General features: G+C 41.7%; 1 protein-coding gene across 4 annotated transcripts in view; it reads left to right on the forward strand.

Annotated features, from left to right (window-relative positions):
• Window positions 1-18,574, forward strand: part of PRIMPOL (primase and DNA directed polymerase) — a 41,213-nt gene that overhangs the window by 11,993 nt on the left and 10,646 nt on the right. For 3 of the 4 annotated variants that reach the window (XM_026647897.1, XM_026647899.1, XM_026647900.2), the window contains exons 3-8: window positions 389-573; window positions 3,787-3,878; window positions 4,675-4,816; window positions 6,192-6,339; window positions 14,691-14,984; window positions 17,170-17,332. In XM_026647897.1, the coding sequence (XP_026503682.1) occupies window positions 389-573; window positions 3,787-3,878; window positions 4,675-4,816; window positions 6,192-6,339; window positions 14,691-14,984; window positions 17,170-17,332 (1,024 nt within the window). The remainder of the gene's footprint in view (window positions 1-388; window positions 574-3,786; window positions 3,879-4,674; window positions 4,817-6,191; window positions 6,340-14,690; window positions 14,985-17,169; window positions 17,333-18,574) is intronic. The other variant, XM_026647898.1, reaches the window with a different exon arrangement.

The raw sequence follows: 18,574 nt of genomic DNA on the forward strand, positions 1-18,574 counted from the left end.
TTGAAAATATAAGCATTATTAAATACTATTCAATAAACAAAATATCATTCATTACCCTGAGATTTCCCCCTATTCTAAATTGTTTCGGTTGTGTTGATAATAAAATAGGCCTGGGCATTCATAACTTGATTCTTGATACAATTGATGTTCTCATATTTTCTCAAACCAGCACAGGGAACTTAGTATTAAAGGGAGTTTCACAGCTAAGTTGTGTGTTGATTTGGAGTACAGGCTCCCCTTAGTCATGAAAGAGTCAGAGTATGCTCAAATACAGCAGATCACCCACAGAGATATGCACAGGTATATGAGAAATTGAAGCACATACAAAATGCTTTTGATTTGGTTATTTTTAATGTAGTATTAAGGGCTCATTTCCTGACTGCTTTAGGACAAATGAAGAGAAAATGGGAAGAAAGATTGAAGAATGTTGATGAACTAGCGTCTCGATATAAAAGAAAGCCACTTTGCCCTGTTTACAGGCCACAGCTGTCCAAACCATGGCAACCATGCTCTGTTTGGAATCTGTTTCGTCGACAAGCTCAAGCTTTTAACTATGCAAAAACCTGTAAGGAGGTAAGATATTAAATTGTTAGAAGGGTGTCTTCACTATTTAGAAACTTCATTTGTAAAGTTCTATTAACCTACAAAGTTCACTTCAGGCTTCAGGATTCTTTTGTTGTGCGGTCCTGATACATCAGGCAATTTTTTTCCCTTACAGGTCAACATGATGCATAAGTTGTAATACGCAGTAGTTCCAACATTAGACTGAGTTATTAGCTGTAATGAGGGCTAGTTCTAACATAAGACTCTAGATGTGTTGTTAATGTTTAATAGTAAAAGTGCTTGTGGGGAAGAAAGACCAAAGTGGTGGGATGTGACAAGGAAGGTCTGGCAAATGATGTAGATGAGGGAAAGAGCCAAAATGGCAAGAGGAAGCAGAAGAATGGGAAAGGAGTAAAAATCAAGTAGGAAGGAAGGAGAGAGAAGAGGACAGAGAATGAGGAAAGAAGAGGAAAAACAGAGAAGGTAAGATATAAAAGAGGTGGAGATGAATGAAAAGAGAGGCAAAAATATATCCCACAAGAGAGAGGCAACAGCTCAGGCACCAAGAAGTGAAAGAGAAGAACCAGATCACCTGAAATGAAACCTCAGCCTAAGGTGTAACTGTTTCTGAAAGGATGAGCTAATTATTTATTTGTAATTACCTACATTTCATACTCTGCAACTTGATTGCCTGTTTTTAAAAAGAACTGTGGAATGTGCAATTTCCTTCTGCCATTTCAGCTATCCCGATAATTCTGCAGGTCTGACCTATTTCTGTATATTACACTAACATTTAATGCCTGTCAGCGATATCCAGTAAAAGCACCCAGTGGTGTTGAAAGAATTTGCAACACTCTGTGCCCAATTCTCGTTGCTCCATAAAGCAACACAGTCATCTCCTCACCTAGACAAAGAAATGATGCTATGTTGTGGTAGGAGGCATGAGGGCACATGTAGGCTCTTGAGGAGCCCTAACAGGTCTGGGGAAGAGGGGATAAGGAATGTTGTGATTCAAACAGGTATCCTTGTCACATGGCGGTTGTAGTAAGGAATTGTAGATCATTAACTAGTTTAAAATCAGCAAGGGGAAGAAAGGCAGAAAGAAGCCAAAGTTCACTATATTTAAAAATAGGGATTTTATATTAAAGTACCATATTAGGTGAATTACTTTGACTTAGAAAGTCAAGGTAACAAAATTCAGGTAATATTTATATCTGTCCTTCTAAAGACCCAGGGAGAAAGTGTCAAAAACACAAATGGCAGTTAAATGAAAATCTCCACCCACCCTGTTTTATAGCATGAGAAGTCCTGGCTTGATCTGAAGTCTAGCGGCAGCACTTTGACATGGCTTGTGTAGTCGTGGCATAGCACTGGGAGAGAGCTCTCATAGCGCTGTAAAAAACCCACCTCTATGAGGGGAGTAGCTAACAGCGCTGCTGCCCACCTATCAGCAGGCACAGGTCATTGAGAAGAACTTATTTGACCCTTCTGGCACCAGACAGGATGTAGTCTTGAGGGGGAGGCAATGTGATGGGGTGCACCGGGGGCGTGGTTCAGGACTAACTAAGAGTATGTCTACATTACCCATGTTCCAGCACGGCCACGGCAGCGCTGTGACGTGGGCAGTGTAGACACGCTTTATCGCCAGGGGAGAGCTCTCCTGGCGATTAAAAGAAAAAAACACCCCGAACAAGCAGCGGTAGGTTTATCGCCGGGAGCACAGCTCCCAGCAATAAAGCACTGTCTATACTGGCGCTTTTCAGTGCTAAAACTTTTGTCGCTCAGGGGGGTGTTTTTTTCACACCCCTGAACGACAAAAAGTTTTAGCGCTGAAAGTGGCAGTGTAGACACAGCCTAAAAATAAAGCCCAGTTGGAGGAGAGCAGGTTTGTCTCCATAAAGAATCAGGAAAGACCAGGTGGGAAGTGCTCTCTCCCTGGGAAGTAGCTGAAAAGAAGGTGGAGGGAGTGGGGGAGGACCAGACAGGTTCTCCAGAGGCAAGCCGAAAGCCTGGCTGAGATGGGGTTCCTGGTGAGCTGGAGCCTGCCATAAACTATTAGTTAAGGAGAAGTGTTCCGGCCCGTGGACTGGTGGGTTGAGCGAATGGGAGAGGAGAAAGAACAGTGGTCCTCAGCACAGGTGTACCTCTGTTGCTGCTGTCTGCTGAACCCAGCCTGGCTGAAGGTTTGCTTTCAATACATTTTGTTGTTGTTCTTCTTTAATAAAGGACTTTGTGACCCTGTAAAGTGATCTGACTGCAGGGCCAAATCACTCTGATGGTCAGAGGAGGCCACAGGACTATGTGTAAGGGAGAGGAAACTGAGGCACAGCTGCTGCAATGCCACAATTGGCATGGCAAGTTTGCCACAAGTAGTTTCTGGCATTACATCTCTCCTTCAATCCCCCAGTTTTTGTTGCCTTTACAATCATATCTTCTTATTTTAAGACATTTTTCCTCTCCACTCTTACCTGCATATCAAACCCACACAGATAACAGGGAGAACTGACTAAGGATCCTATCCTGCAGTTAGTTCCATGCAGACTGATCCTCTGAGAAGCCCCATTGATTTAAATGGAGCTTGGTGCAGGGATCTGCCCGTGCAGAGCTTGCTGCAGGATCAGGGTCTGACTCACTATAGCGGGGAACAGTGCATATAACAAAGTGCAAAGTAAAATATTTTGAGACAGGTGTTACTAACCAACTCTTCAAATGTCATGAATTTCATTATAGAAGTTATGACTGTGTCAAAGTGGTTTCCTAATTATGTTGCGGTTTGGGAGCATTTTTCTCTGTAGGGTCACCTCTGGTTTTTCATATAGTATATAATCAAAAAAATGGTTTGGACATCATTTTGCTTGATTTAGGTCATATGCTGCTTCTCTCTTCAATGAGAATCCTCTTCTCTGTACACTGTTTCTCTTCCAATTGATGTTACTAGGTAAATACCACTTGAGGGTTTGATTCAGATCTCAGTTACATCAATGCAAATCCATAGTAGCTTTATTGACTTCAGTCAGCTGCTCAAGAATTATGCTGGTGTAATTTAAATGAGAAGCAGGCTCTTAATTAGCAATAAAAGGGACTTAGGTTTTAAAGAAAAAAAAGCCTAAGCCATCCTTTGATAGGTTGTTACTAATTAGAAAATAATTACTAACCTTTGATCTGAGAAATTAATTTCAAGCAAAAGATTTTGATTAGTGATCTGAAAAAGGAAACGTTAACTCTTTCTTTTAATTTAAAAAGGATGTTCATGTATTTGCTTTGGAAATGAAAACAGAAGATGGACAAAGGTATTATCTTGTGACAACATATACAGAGTTTTGGTTTTATTACAAGTGAGTATTTTGAAAAAAGTACCTCTCAGCGGCTTTAAACTTCATCAGGGCTGGGGCTGGTATAGACCAGCTCTTAGAAAGCAGAGCACCATAACTGGCTCCCTGACACTGATCCCCTCAAATGTGCTACAGTGCTTGACCACTGAAGAGAATTGGTATCCATAGTGAACAATCATCATCATTCTGGTGCATCAGCAGATAAAATAATTACATCTCCATGAACCATTTTATATATAATTCTTAACAGTCGTTTAACAGAAACATATCACACGATCAAGTTCTGATACTGAAATGTCTAGTAAAGGTCTACAGTCAACTTAAAAAATAAAAATGTTTCAGCAATAACGCATCTGATTATTAAGTGACAGATTTCTAAAAATCCAAATTTTTTATTTAAGCTCTTTACATTTTGCATTTCTCTCAGTTTGGATATCAAAATTCAAAGAAGTTGGTTTCACTTTCATGTATAGTTTTACTTTAAGGTTCTCAGCACTAATGGATTTATTGTTTAAAATTACTGTTTCCATTAGTTATTTTTATTCATGAAAACATATCTGTTGGTCTTAGGTGTTTGTAAGAATTTATTTTTTACAAAATCTAAATTTTAGGCTAAATGTATATTTATGGTGTTTCTTTAATTAGTCACAAAATTCATACTTTACGTTGTTCAGAACATAGTAGGGCTAGTCTTTAAAACATTTCAACAAGTGTTTCACTAAAGAGGAATAAAAATCTTTAGTTTTTTGAATTATTGTTCATAAACATGGGTGATGATTCTTGACTACTTTCTGTTTAGCAAAGAACATAAAACAAGTCTTATGCATTGCTATGAAGTTATTCCTGAAAAAGCTGTTTGCAAACTGTATTTTGATTTGGAGTTCTATAAACCAGTGAATCCTGAAGCTGATGGCAAGAAGATGATTGCAAAGTTAATTGAGGTAAAACTGGAACAATAATTAGAATATAACATATTGTAGGTCTGTCTGTCTTGTTATGGGCCTTAATGTGGATCAAAGAGAGAATAAAGTGAACAAATTTTCCTTATAGTTATTCTAAAGCTCAAGTTATCACAAATAAAATGAAAATTGATTACATTTTTAGAGAAAATTAGAAACGCGTGTTTAGATATTGCTAGTTAAAGCAAAGTTTTTCTGGTTTTCCTGCTTTAGAGGAACAAGAGGCAAATGGTGGTTGGTATGACAGCATGTTCACCATAGGCCTGTGACATAGTAATTTCTCTTTCATGATATTGCCTCTGTAGAGTCACACTGGTGGATTATGTGCCCTGATACAAGAGCCATAGAACCAAAGAAAGCAGTAAAATTGTTAGGAAGCCTACAGGCATGCTCCTGGGCTCTAACAAAAGATTTCACCCTCTATTTTTCCCTCAGTTCTTCTTTATCCAGTTGTTTCAAGTCCCTTTTTTCCCCAGTGTGGTTTTTATTAAGCTTAGGCCTTTTCTGATTGTTATATAGAGTCACTCCTTGTTAGTTAATGGTTTTATTAATTAGCACAAATGTTGTTTTCATATGGATTTGGTTTGGCTTATGGTGGGCCAGGACATTATCTCCAATGTGGCAGACAAAGAGACTAAAACGAGCTTTCAGAAATACACCTCCTTCTCTAGTAAAATATCCTGTCTCAGATAAGAAGTACGGAGGTTTAAGAGCATTCATCATCCTAAGAGCCTTGTGCATGCCTCTCGATAGGAAGGAAAGAAGCCACACACTGAATGAGGCCTTTTCTCTTGGAGGAGTCCTTAGAGGATCCACCTCCTTTGTAGGCATGAGAGTCAGTTCTGAAATCTAAGGGATCCTCAAAATTAAAGGAGGAGATTGTTCGATCCAAAAGGAGGGATCTGAGGTCCCAAGATCTGAAGCTTTTGGACTTCTTGGATCTAAGGTCTTCACTCTGGCCCTAGATATAATGTGACTAAGTTGTCATAGGTTTGGATTGTAGAGTCTTCAATGCTGGTTTTCACTGGAGCTGTAAACTGTACTTTGGAAGCAGTGTAACAGAAAAATTATAGATGAGGCGGTATATTAGGCTTTTAGGTGAGAAACTGGAAATTTGCAACAGTCTGCTACTGGTACCATAATCATACACTTATGCAATTTATAAGGTAAAATATGTGTTTGTATTTTGGTTACAATTTAATAAGCCATGAAACTTCATAGTCTAAAAAAACTGTATGTTCAAAAATAACTTTGAAATGAATGAAGACATAAAATCTGCCCTTCTGTCACGATTTATGGGTACCTTTTTAGTTATTAAAAAAACAGAAAAAATAGCCTAATTATTTTTATTTTTCAGCTTGTTAGTAAAAAGCTGGAAGAACTTTATGGAGTTAAATGTTCAGTTGAAGATGTCTTGAACTTAGATTCCAGCACTGATGAAAAATTTAGCCATCACTTAATATTTCTGCTTTACAAGACAGCATTTAAGGATAATATTCATGTTGGTAAGCATATTTTCTTATTTCTAGTACATATAAAAATTCCACACATTTCCTTTTTATCGTAATAGTACAATCAAGCATTCAGATATGGTAATGGGGACCATAGGTGGAAACAAATATATATTTCCAGTTACATATTTGTGTTTTATTGTGCTTCAACTGATTTCCTGCTCATGTATTTTCTTTTGTTTTCTGTGACTAGTTGTGCAATTTCTCGTCAGCCTTCTACTTCAAGGAAACAGCTACTGTGTGTGTGTGTGTGTGTGTGTGTGTGTATACTGTATTTACAGAACAAAGACATCACAAAAGCTGGTAAAAGGCTTGATGGTGGTTTTACAGTTGCTTACTTATTTTGTAGGTTAAGGTATGTTTTTTTGTTTTTTTTAATTGGCCAAAGTTAAACTTTATTGGCCAGATTCTTGAGTCCAGCTGAGCTATGTTCAGCCCAAGACCTTAGTGAAAGGGCAAAGGCATAGCTTAAAGCTGCCTTTGCATTAGCCTGATCTAGGGAACAGTGGGAAGCTCTTTGGTTCTTGACATAAGTTGGAATGTCTTCTAGGCTACAACAGCCCCTCATGGACCATTTTGCCAACCCAGGATTGCCAAAGCACAGTGGACTCCAGTCACACACTCTGATGCCACTTACTCTTGTGGGGCTTGGAGGAAGTGGTGTAGTGTCTCCATAGCTAGCTTTGGGCTAGCCAGAGAGTTTGCTATGCAAGGGGAACATTCAGCTGTCCTTCAGGGAAGCTTTCTGGCTAAGTGCTCTGGAACGATACAAAGAAGCCAGACTGGAACCAAGAATCTGGCCCTAAATGCCCCTGTTGGCCCTTATCTTGCACCCATTGAACTCACTGGGAGTTTTGGTATTGACACCAGTGGGATTACAATAAAATCTTTCATTTAGTAAGAGTAAGAAAAGCTGCCTGGGAGTGATTTGAGAGCACAGGAGAGACAGGCTCCTTGCTCTCAGGCCTTGGCTACACTTGCGAGTTGCAGCGCTGTAAAGCCGCCCCCAGCACTGTAACGCACTCCCCGTCCACACTGGCAAGGCATTTGCAGCGCTGTATCTCCGTGGTTGCAGCGCTGCATGTACTCCACGTCCCCGAGAGGAATAGCGAGTATTGCACTGCCGCTGCAGTGCTGCGGCGCCAGTGTGGCCGCCCAATGCGCTGTGACTGGCCTCCAGAAGTATTCGGCAGTATCCCACAATGCCTGTTCTAGCCACTCTGGTCATCAGTTCAAACTCTACTGGCCTGGCCTCAGGTACCAATCATGTGATCCACTCTTTACATTCCCCGGGAATTTTAAAAATCCCCTTCCTGTTTGCTCAGCCTGGCGTGGCGTGGAGTGCTATCAGCGAATCTTTCCAGGTGACCATGCCTCCACGCGCCAAGCGAGCCCCAGCATGGAGCAATGGCGAGTTGCTGGACCTCATCAGTGTTTGGGGGGAGGAAGCTATACAGTCCCAGCTGCGCTCCAGCCGTAGGAATTATGATACCTTCAGGAAGGTATCAAAGGACATGATGGAAAGGGGCCATGACCGGGACGCCCTGCAGTGCAGGATTAAAGTGAAGGAGCTGTGGAGTGCCTACCGCAAAGCCCGCGATGCAAGCGGCCGCTCAGGTGCTCCCCCCGCGACTTGCCAATTCTACAAAGAGCTGGATGCGATACTTGGGGTTAACTCCACCTCCACTCCGAGCACCACCATGGACACTTCAGAGCCGGTGGGGGAGGAGGAGGAAGAAAACGGGAGTGAGGGTGGTGGGCCGGATGGAGACACCCCGGAATCCCTGGAGCCATGCAGCCAGGAGCTCTTCTCGAGCCAGGAGGAAGGTAGCCAGTCGCAGCGGAGGACAACAGAAGAGCAGGTTCCCGGTAAGCGGGTTTTTTTTCCGGAAGGAATTTTTTCGGTGCGGGCTTTTTGGAAGAGGAGGGTTAGGCATGCATGCCTAGATGCGGAATAGTGCATTGATGTGGTTTATCACATCGCGGTAATCGGCCTCGGTAATCTCCTCGAATGTCTCATCCAGAACGTGTGCAATGCGCTTGCGCAGGTTTATCGGGAGAGCCACCGTGGTCCTTGTCCCAGCCAGGCTAACGTGTCCGCGCCACTGTGCCGCGAGGGGCGGGGGGACCATTTCTGCACACAGGCAAGCTGCATATGGGCCAGGGTGGAAGCCGCATTGCAGTAGAAGACCCTCCCTTGCTTCCCAGGTCACCCTCAGCAGCGAGATATCATCCAGGACGAACTCCTATGGAAAATGTTGAGACAGTGTTCAGTGTAGGTGCCCCCTGAAGCTGTTGGCTCTCCCCAAGGCACAGAAACCCAGAGGACAGTGCAGCCCTGAAACAATCAGTCCCCCTTACTCACCATTTTGAGGCTCCCGTGGGATATGTGTGCTCTGTTTCGGACGGGAAAATTATGCTATTGTGTAGACCCTGTGTGTTTTCCACTCCTTAAGTGCGGGGGGAATCATTACTCTGTCTGGTATAAACAATGCTGCCTCTGTTAAATGTTGCATTTTGCCTATACAGCTGCATCAACCTTGAGACCTCAGCCGTCCCTCTTATCGCCTGCTCAGAGACTGCAAAGACTCAGGAAGAGACCGCGAAAAAGCAAAGAAGACATGCTGCAAGAAGTGATGTGGCAATCTATTAAAGAGAATGAGAAAGCACAGAACTGGAGGGAGAGAGAAAGCAGGATCCGCCAGAAAAACGCAGCGCATCAGCGGCAAAGCACGGAGCACCGGCAGCAAAGCACGGATCACCTCATAAGCATCCTGGAGCGCCAAGCAGACGCTATCCAGGAGCTCGTAGCCATGCAGAAGGAGCAGTACCGCAAACGCCACACACCCCCCTACAGCCCTTGTCCCAAAACTCTTTCCGTTGTGCCCCACTGTCACCTCCAACCCACTTTCCCCAACTTCCGTGTTCTTCACACCACCAGCTGCCTCCAACACCAGTATCTTCACCACCCAGCCCTGAAAACCATGACCCTTACCCTCTGCACTCAACCCCCATCACCATGCAGTATAGCTATCCTGAAGTGCAGCACTCACTGCACAGCACACCAGACAGGACATACGCGAATCTGTGATTGTACCATTCCCCACTCCACCCCCTTGTTTCTTTTCAATAAATGGATTTTTTGGCTTTGAAAACATTCTTTATTATTGCATAAAGTAAAAGACTCTTTAGCCCAGGAAATAAACAGGCACTGCAAGTCTGCTTCTTTGCTTAGCAAACACTGATTCCTAAAGATTGGAACTACTGCACTTCACTCCTGTGCAGGGCACCAGATATCACTGCTGGTTTTCAGCCTCAAATTGCTCCCTCAAGGCATCCCTAATACTTGCAGCTCCGGGCTGGGCCCCTGTAATAGCCCTGCTCTCTGGCTGTGCAAATTCAGCCGCCAGGTGTTCAACCTCGGAGGTCCATGCCTGAGTAAAGCTTTCACCCTTCCCTTCACAAATATTATGGAGGGCACAGCACGCGGATATAACCGCAGGGATGCTGTTTTCGGCCAACTCCAGCTTCCCATACAGAGATCGCCAGCAGCCCTTTAAACGGCCAAAGGCACACTCCACAGTCATTCAGCACCGGCTCAGCCTGTAGTTGAACTGTTCCTTGCTGCTGTCAAGGCTCCCTGTGTAGGGTTTCATGAGCCAGGGCATTAACGGGTAAGCGGGATCTCCAAGGATCACAATGGGCATTTCGACTTCCCCTACCGTGATCTTCCGCTCTGGGAAAAAAGTCCCGGCCTGCATCTTCCTGAACAGCCAAGTGTTCCGAAAGATGCGTGCGTCATGCACCTTTCCGGGCCAGCCTGTGTTAATGTCAATGAAACGCCCATGGTGATCCACAAGCGCCTGGAGAACCATAGAGAAATACCCCTTCCGATTAACGTACTCGGATCCTAGGTGGGGTGGTGCCAGAATAGGAATGTGCGTCCCATCTATCGCCCCTCTACAGTTAGGGAACCCCATTTGTGCAAAGCCATCCACTATTTCCTGCACGTTACCCAGAGTCACGGTTCTTCTGAGTAGGATGCGATTAATGGCCCTGCAAACTTGCATCAACACGATTCCAACGGTTGACTTTCCCACTCCAAACTGGTTTGCGACCGACCGGTAGCTGTCTGGAGTTGCCAGCTTCCAGATTGCAATAGCCACCCGCTTCTCCACTGGCAGGGCAGCTCTCAATCTCGTGTCCTTGCGCCGCAGGGTGGGAGCAAGCTCCTCACACAGTCCCATGAAAGTGGCTTTTTTCATCCGAAAGTTCTGCAGCCACTGCTCGTCATCCCAGACTTCCATGACGATGTGATCCCACCACTCGGTGCTTGTTTCCCGAGCCCAAAAGTGGCGTTCCATGGTGCTGAGCATGTCCGTGAATGCCACAAGCAATTTCGTGTCGTATGCGTTACGCGGCTCGATAGCATCGTCGGACTCCTCACTCTCACTGTCACTTTGGATCTTAAGGAATAGTTCGACAGCCAAATGTGACGTGCTGGCGAGATAAGTCAGCATACGCCTCAGCAGTTCAGGCTCCATTTCCTGCAGACAGATTGCGCTGCACAGAAACAGTTGAAAGATGGCGCCAAAGGTGGACGGAAACAAAGGGATTTCTGGGATGCGAAGCGATGCATCACAGGGCATTGGGACAGGACCCAGAATGCCCCGCACCCACGCCCCCTTCCCACAACCCACGGCGCCAGAATGACTCATAGACTTTAAGGTCAGAAGGGACCATTATGATCATCTAGTCTGACCTCCCGCATGATGCAGGCCACAAAAGCTGACCCACCCACTCCTGGAATAATTCTCTTCCTTGACTCGGCTGTTGAAGTCCCCAAATCATGATTTAAAGACTTCAAGTCGCAGAGAATCCTCCAGCAAGCGACCCCTGCCCCATGCTGCGGAGGAAGGCGAAAAACCTCCAGGGCCTCTGCCAATCTACCCTGGAGGAAAATTCCTTCCCGACCCCAAATATGGCAATCAGCTGAACCCCAAGCATGCGGGCAAGATTCCCCAGACAGACCCTCCGGAAAAAAGTTCTCTGTAGTAACTTTTAATATCCCATCATTGACCATTGTTACTAATTACCAGCGATGGTACATTATTGACCTATTGACTAAAATCACGTTATCCCATCAAACCATCCCCTCCATAAACTTATCAAGCTTAATCTTAAAGCCAGAGAGGTCTTTCGCCCCCATTGTTTCCCTCGGAAGGCTATTCCAGAACTTCACCCCTCTGATGGTTAGAAACCTTCGTCTAATTTCAAGCCTAAACTTCCCAACGGCCAGTTTATATCCACAGGTGCTCTGTGGGATAGCTGCCCATAATGCACCGCTCCCAATGGCGCAGCAAATGCTGCAAATGTGGCCATGACAGTGCGCTGGGCAGCTGTCAGTGTGGACAGACTGCAGCGCTTTCCCTACTCAGCTGTACGAAGTCAGGTTTAACTCACAGCGCTGTACGTCTGCAAGTGTAGCCAAGGCCTCAGTGTCAAGTGCGTGGCCTCACCTCAGCCTAAAGCAATAATTTCAGAGAAAGTCTGACTTTGCCCCTGCAGCCCTTGGCTGGAGCATGTGCTGTCACTCTGTGAGGATAGTACATACAGTCTGGTCAGCACTGGGAGCTGTGAGGGGATGGAGCATGCTCAGTGAAGACAGAATCTTTGGCAAATTTAGCAATAAAACTGTAAGAAGTGTCTACTGAGCATGTATGAACTGAGATTTTTTTCAGAGGTTGATAACTTGGCCAAATTTTTCACAGTACCAACCCTGTCTCAAAGGCCCCACCCTGCCAAATTTCAAGTCCCTGGTCCAAAGATGGGGGTGCTAGAGCTTCTCAGAGAAAAGGACAACAGAATTTTTTTTAATATTGCACAACGTATTTTCCCCTAACCTCAGTTTCATAAGCTAAATCGTTTTGGCTGAAACCTCTTTCCCCTGCCCCAAAAGAAAAAAAAAAAGAAAAACCAAGAAACCAGCTTGAGGCAGACACCTCATATGGAAAATTTCAAACCAAACAGATAAAAGACTGGCAAAGTTATAAGCAACTGCAAACAGATTCCTATAATGAGAAGTGTTGGGCAACCTTAATGTTAGGCAGTGCTACTAGCGTCACCCGGCATATAGCATAAGCAGTATATTGCTCATTATTTTCATTAAGATTAGTAGAAACAAATAACCATTTCTTCTCCATGTTCCCCCTCACCTTCCCCCCCCCCCCGTGACTCTTCTACTGCAACCACAAAAACAAAATGATTAAATATGATCATTAAATTCTTTATCAATCCAAAAGTTTGATTCTGTAACCTCTTTCTTATAAAGTTATTAAAGAATGTGTGGATCAAAAGTATTTTATTTAAAACTAATTTAAGCCTTGTGCTCTAGATAGCTAAGGGTAGAACAAAACCCATACTCTTTCAGTTTACTACATCAGCTATTTCCTTTCAATAACAGCACTTGAGCTATTACTTCCAGTCCATTGGTTAGGCTTTTCCTATCACCATTGTGAACTAAATTATTAACGCTGCTGGACAGTAAATGTTTGTGTTTAAATCAGTCATAGTTATAATAGATTTATAAGGACAGTATACAGAGTAAGCAGTAAATGGTTTATTCATTATTATTATTTTGCCTTCCTAGCAGTAATAGGAAACTAAATTTGCTTGTGATACAACGTGTCAGTTTTGTAAACAATGTTACTCTTTAACGCATTAAATATGAAACTCAGATTTAGTTAATCTCATAATCATCTACATGTCAAAACTGTTTGATTGTCTCTTGAAGATTAGCAGCTTTATAGTTTGAATAATTCAATTTTTAAATGTTGGGCAAAATGCCTAATTATCTACGGATTTTTACATAGAAAACGTCTATGAATACAGTTTGCTTGATACAGTGATAGCCAAGCATCTAAATATCAATCAGGAATTTTTGTATATGAAGAGAGAGGAAGGTCAACAGTTCAAATAAACTGTCCTGTGATATTAAAGCTATAAGCAATTTTCTCTCTCTTTTTTTAAATCAAGTATTTATTGTGGAATAGCAGTTAATGACTAATAGATTATTTAATCTATTATGTTTACAGTATAAATGATCACAACCTGTGTGTTCTCTGGGACAAACTAGAAAATGAAACTGCAATCTTATCCTAATAAAATTAATGAGTATTTTATTAGAATTTTTCTGTGTCAGAAATTCTGCAAAATAAGTAATATCCTAACATATTAAGTATGTTACTCTTCTACCAACTCTAAGAAGGAATTAAAGCAAAGGGATTAAATTCACAGCAGGTTTAAGCAAGTTCAACTCCATTGATATCAGTGGACTTGCACTCATTCATGCAAATAAAACACCTGTTGTTTAGGCTCCAAGCTGAAGTGGCTGATGCTCCCTCATATGCCACAGTACTGACCTGTTGTCCAGTCCTGCACTTATGCATGTGAGTAGTCCCATTGACATTACTATAAGTGATGTGTATAAGTGTTTGCAGAATGAGACTCCAATTGTCTAAGAGAGTGGAGCATCACTTTTGCTCACTGGGAATCTGGCAGTCTAATGGGAGATCCAAGTCCATAGTCAGATGTCAAATCCAAAATTCTGGCTCATGCTGATCATTGGCAGTCATTCATTACTAAAACCAGCACCCTATGTGCTCTAATCATGGATGAAGTACCAGACCGTGATTCTTATCACTAGTAGTAACAGTCTTTGGGCAATAGCCTGGGTGTCCTGTGCCCTGCTGTCAGGTTGGTAGAGAAGAGTATGGTTCTCCTTTGAAACCCTGCACAAGGCTTGTTTACTAGGACTTTGAACAGGTATCCAAGATTTTTTCCTCAATGTGAAACTTTGGTTAGAGACGCTGTAGTGACATTACTACACATTTGCCATTCACAACATGTTCAGTTTTATTATTTTGTTTGTTTTGAGGTAGTACCCAGAGTGTCAAGTACGACCAGGGTCCACTTGTGCTTGGTGCTGTACAAATATATAGAAACACATGGCTCCTTCCCTCAGGCGCTCACAGCCGTTAAGATGGTGAAGGGTGTGAGAGAATGATACAACCAAAATATGGACAGTTCTTGCATACCTGTTTTAACATAGTGAGATGTCTTAAAAAACAGCAGCACAAACTTTAGTTTCAACTAAAGTTAATGCCAAAACTTGGGCCTCCCATTTAGCAGTTTAAAGCTTTGGTTGTGCACCAGACTTAGGGAAAAGAGAGAGAAACTCTATCCATTTTTCATTTGAAAGTCTTTGCACAAAACATATTAAATGCATTTTTAACTTGTGACTAAAACAGATCCTGATCCGTTTCTTTTCTTCTTATTATTTTAAGGTAATTTTGTGAAAACAGTTTTGCAACCTGCTTTTGTTTTAACTGAAAATAAAGCTGATGCTCTGATTCTAGAAGACGGGGCGGACAGTGTTGCTTCCCAGTCTTCCAAAGCAACAGTTGAAATAGATGGTACTGTTGTAAGCCTTGGTGCAGCGAAGGAGGCTTCTGGGAAATGGCAATCTAATATGCACAAAACGCTGGAAAATGGAAAACTGCAACAGAAAGATAATCCCAATCTTTCCTTTCTAGTTGTGAATGATAAGGAGGGAGGCAAGCAACTTGTCGTCGATCTGGGTAAATATAAAAGTTAATTACTGACAGAATTCTGAGCCAAATTCTGCCATCTGATGCATGCACAGAAAATGTGGCCTGCGGGAAGGAGGCATTTGCATGCACATCTTAAGTGAGAATTTTGCTCCATATTATTTGTATTATATTCCTGTTAAGGTTGTGTACTGGAATGCAAGAAAGGTTAAGTAACCAGAGACGATTTATGCTTTGATCACAGCACTATTTGCACAGTGTTCTGTTTCCTGCTTAATGTACAGTAATATAATTAAGTACTAAACATACAACAAAATGCATGACGCAATTCAATAAAAATCAAACAAATGATCTTAAAAGGTGTATTTTAAATTTGGCCTTAAATATTGACATGCTTGTGGAACTTTTAATATTACTTGAGTTTCATAATGTTGTTCCACAGTAAATAAAAACTCTGTCCCTTGGAAACTTCAGTTTATCTTTAGGAACTCTCACTCCTTGATGATAAGGGGGACAATAGTTGCACGGGGTCATTGGTTCAGTTAAATGGGAAGTGGCATGATCATGAAGATGGGGGCTAGAGGGGCAGTCTGTTTGATAGTTGTGTATTTAAGATTTGTCATAGACTGCCTAAAGCAAGGGATGGGTACTCCTTTTTAATGGTGTGTATAAGTATAAAGAATGTATGATTCTGAACATCTTCTAGAGATAATTTAAAGTTAAGGCCTAATCCATTTGAACCTATTGAATAGAAACTGCAGAATCCGTAATTTTAGTATTTTAGTAAGCAAAAAAGCTTCTGCATTTTGAATGGTGTAGAAAATTCATGTGAATAAAATCAAATAATGACCAACAAGAAATGCCTTGTTCAAATATATTCACAGTCAATGACATACATGTAGCTTGTAAATTGCCCTACCCCCAAAAAAGTGAAGATCTGTGTGCAATTCCTGTGTATTGAGCAGAATTTCTCTTAAAAAATACAAATTCAAATTAATTGGAAAGCACGGACAGGTGGTCTACAATGACTTCTTTTTCCACAGTTTTCATTTTGGCTTCTGAATTGCTTTACTATGTTATCTTTCCCTGTGAAGTTTTGGAAGACTGGCTTATTGGTAACAATCTGGGTTTTTTTTTTTTTTTTTTTTTTTTTATTTGGTTCAGGTGAGTACAGTGACACAATAATACAGTGTTCTGGACACATCTATTTTTGTATTTGCCACAGAAAAGTTATTTTGTAACTACTCTCAGCAGTTTTCTTCCTTGAATAGCAGGTACCTAACTTCCAAGAGTTCGCTTGCACTGTTACTCTCGTTTTGGGGAACCAATGTAATAAAGTGCACTGTGACTGTAACTACGTTAATAACAGTAACTCCTGCAGAGACTAGTGAATAAAAAATAAGGTGGGAGGGTGCAGTTATGTGGCACACTAAGCTGATAACATGTGGTTTTTTTACTTTCGTTTTTGTTTTTAGTTCAGTGAACTAGAACATGGTGGGCTTACCACCCTAAATTACAAAATGATTGGTAGACAGAGACCAAGAACGAATTGGAGCAGGATATTGCAAGACAAAATTGGGGTGCAATATAGCAGTCATGCCAATGCTCTTAGTCCTTAAACTTTCTTGAGAACTAAATTCAGCTTCAGAGTTAAACAATTCTACACACACACACACACACACGAGTCTCAAGCAGAATTGCTCATACTTGCCAACCCATATTTGTTTTGAGATTGTGATGCGAATTGCATTTTTCTAACTACCACTCTTGTTGTTGAAGTGCGACTATGATATAGTCACACTGACACACAGAGAACAGGAAACTGATAAATTGCCAAACCATGTTTACAATGTAAAATAGTTACATGGTCTTTCATGCTAGGAAAAAGAACAATTAAACTGGAGAATGATCTGCAGAGATTTTGAAATAGTACCAAATAACTGTAGTGTATACTTAAAATGCCTGTATAGCAGTTTAGAGTGATTGTCCTTATACTTGAATATTATGGATAAATATATGGCTGCATGATTCATTTTTACCCTGCTATGTAACTCCTACTGTGAGAAATGAACTGGGATAAATAGAACCGTTTGTGTTTACTCCTTTAAATGCTTTTTTCCCTCAGACACCCAAATATAGTGTATAAACAGTACATATGAGGGAACCTAGCCAATTGTAAATACATTATGAAACCTCTCTCTCTCTCTCCCTGTAGGAGTTTATACAAAGAATAGAAATTTCCGGCTGTATAAGTCATCAAAAGCAGGAAAGCATGCGACTTTGAAAATAGCTGAAGATAACAAGTTTGTTCCTAAACCCAAAAAGAATATTTCTGTTGAGGAGCAATATTTCCTTTCCTCTTTGGTCTGTAATGTTAGGTAACAATTTAATTACAGTGGTATTTAAAGTACTTTAAAATGTAGACTTCAGTAGCAACCACTACTGTTGGGGGGGCTGACATTCCACTGAGACTGATGCATTCTATTCTAGGAAAGTTCAGCTATTGGGGTCAGCAGGTAACATTTTCTGATGGTTATTCCTTGAAGCAAAGATTTGTCAGACATCCCATCTGCTGCACCTAACTTCAAATGTGCAATAAGTTCAGAGAACGTGTGCCATTTGTGATGGTTTCTAAACTGCACTCTTTCTGTGTGTGTATGGGGAGAGAGGTTGTGTTTTGGGGTTTTTTAAAATTTTTTGTTTGAGATGAAGAATTTGACTTGTTCAAGGTTATTCTGCTGAGAAGTGCTACATTTCTATCATTGTAAATTAGGTAAGACTCTGAAATGGACCAAAATCCAAAACTGCCCCCACCAAACCATTTAAGAGAGAATAACTCCAATCTAGACACTCATTCTAAACACAGAAGAAAGCGAAAAGCATTATTTTGTGTGTAAACTTTAGTGAGCAACAGCAGTTTTCTTTAGTGCTGCACAAATATATGCAACACAATCTATTATCAAAAGAGGCTAAAGTCTAAGGACCTAATCCTGCAACGTACTGAGTGCTTTTTGGGAGATGTGAGGCAACCAAAATTGCTAATGACTTCAGTGCTCAGCACCTCACAGGATTGAGCCTCAGTTGAGCTACATTTATTATGGACTTTTGATTGTCATTTTCTCCTAAATATATTTTTAAAGATGCATATTACATTCAAAATTCCTGTAAATCTTTGGTTGTCATGGCCCTCCATTCGACAGATAGTTAAGCACCTGTCAGGGATGGTCTAGGTAATACTTAGTCCTGCCTTGAGTGCAGGGGACTGGACTAGATGACCTCTTGAGGTCCCTTCCAGTTCTATGATTCTAAGCATGTACCTAAATACCTTGCTGAATTGAGGCCTATATCCTATAGTATAATTAAAAAACAAACAAACCAGACTTCAGTGGAGTCATTCCTGAGTAAGGACAAGAAATGATCTGTTGTAGAATTTGGCCCTATATGATGGTTTGTCTTCATGCCAGAAACACAGCAAAGAAAAACCATAGTTCTTTGCAAATGATGATTCTAATTCTAAAAAGGTAAAGTGCAAGACTACTAAAAGCCATCCAAAAGTAAACAATACTTTTCAAGGACTACATATATAGCAAATAGGGCTAGAAGTAGTGCAGAGGATCCTG

The sequence above is a fragment of the Terrapene carolina genome, unplaced genomic scaffold (genome assembly GCF_002925995.2).
Source record: "Terrapene carolina triunguis isolate 2854851 unplaced genomic scaffold, T_m_triunguis-2.0 Scaffold66, whole genome shotgun sequence".
NCBI lineage: Eukaryota > Metazoa > Chordata > Testudines > Emydidae > Terrapene > Terrapene triunguis.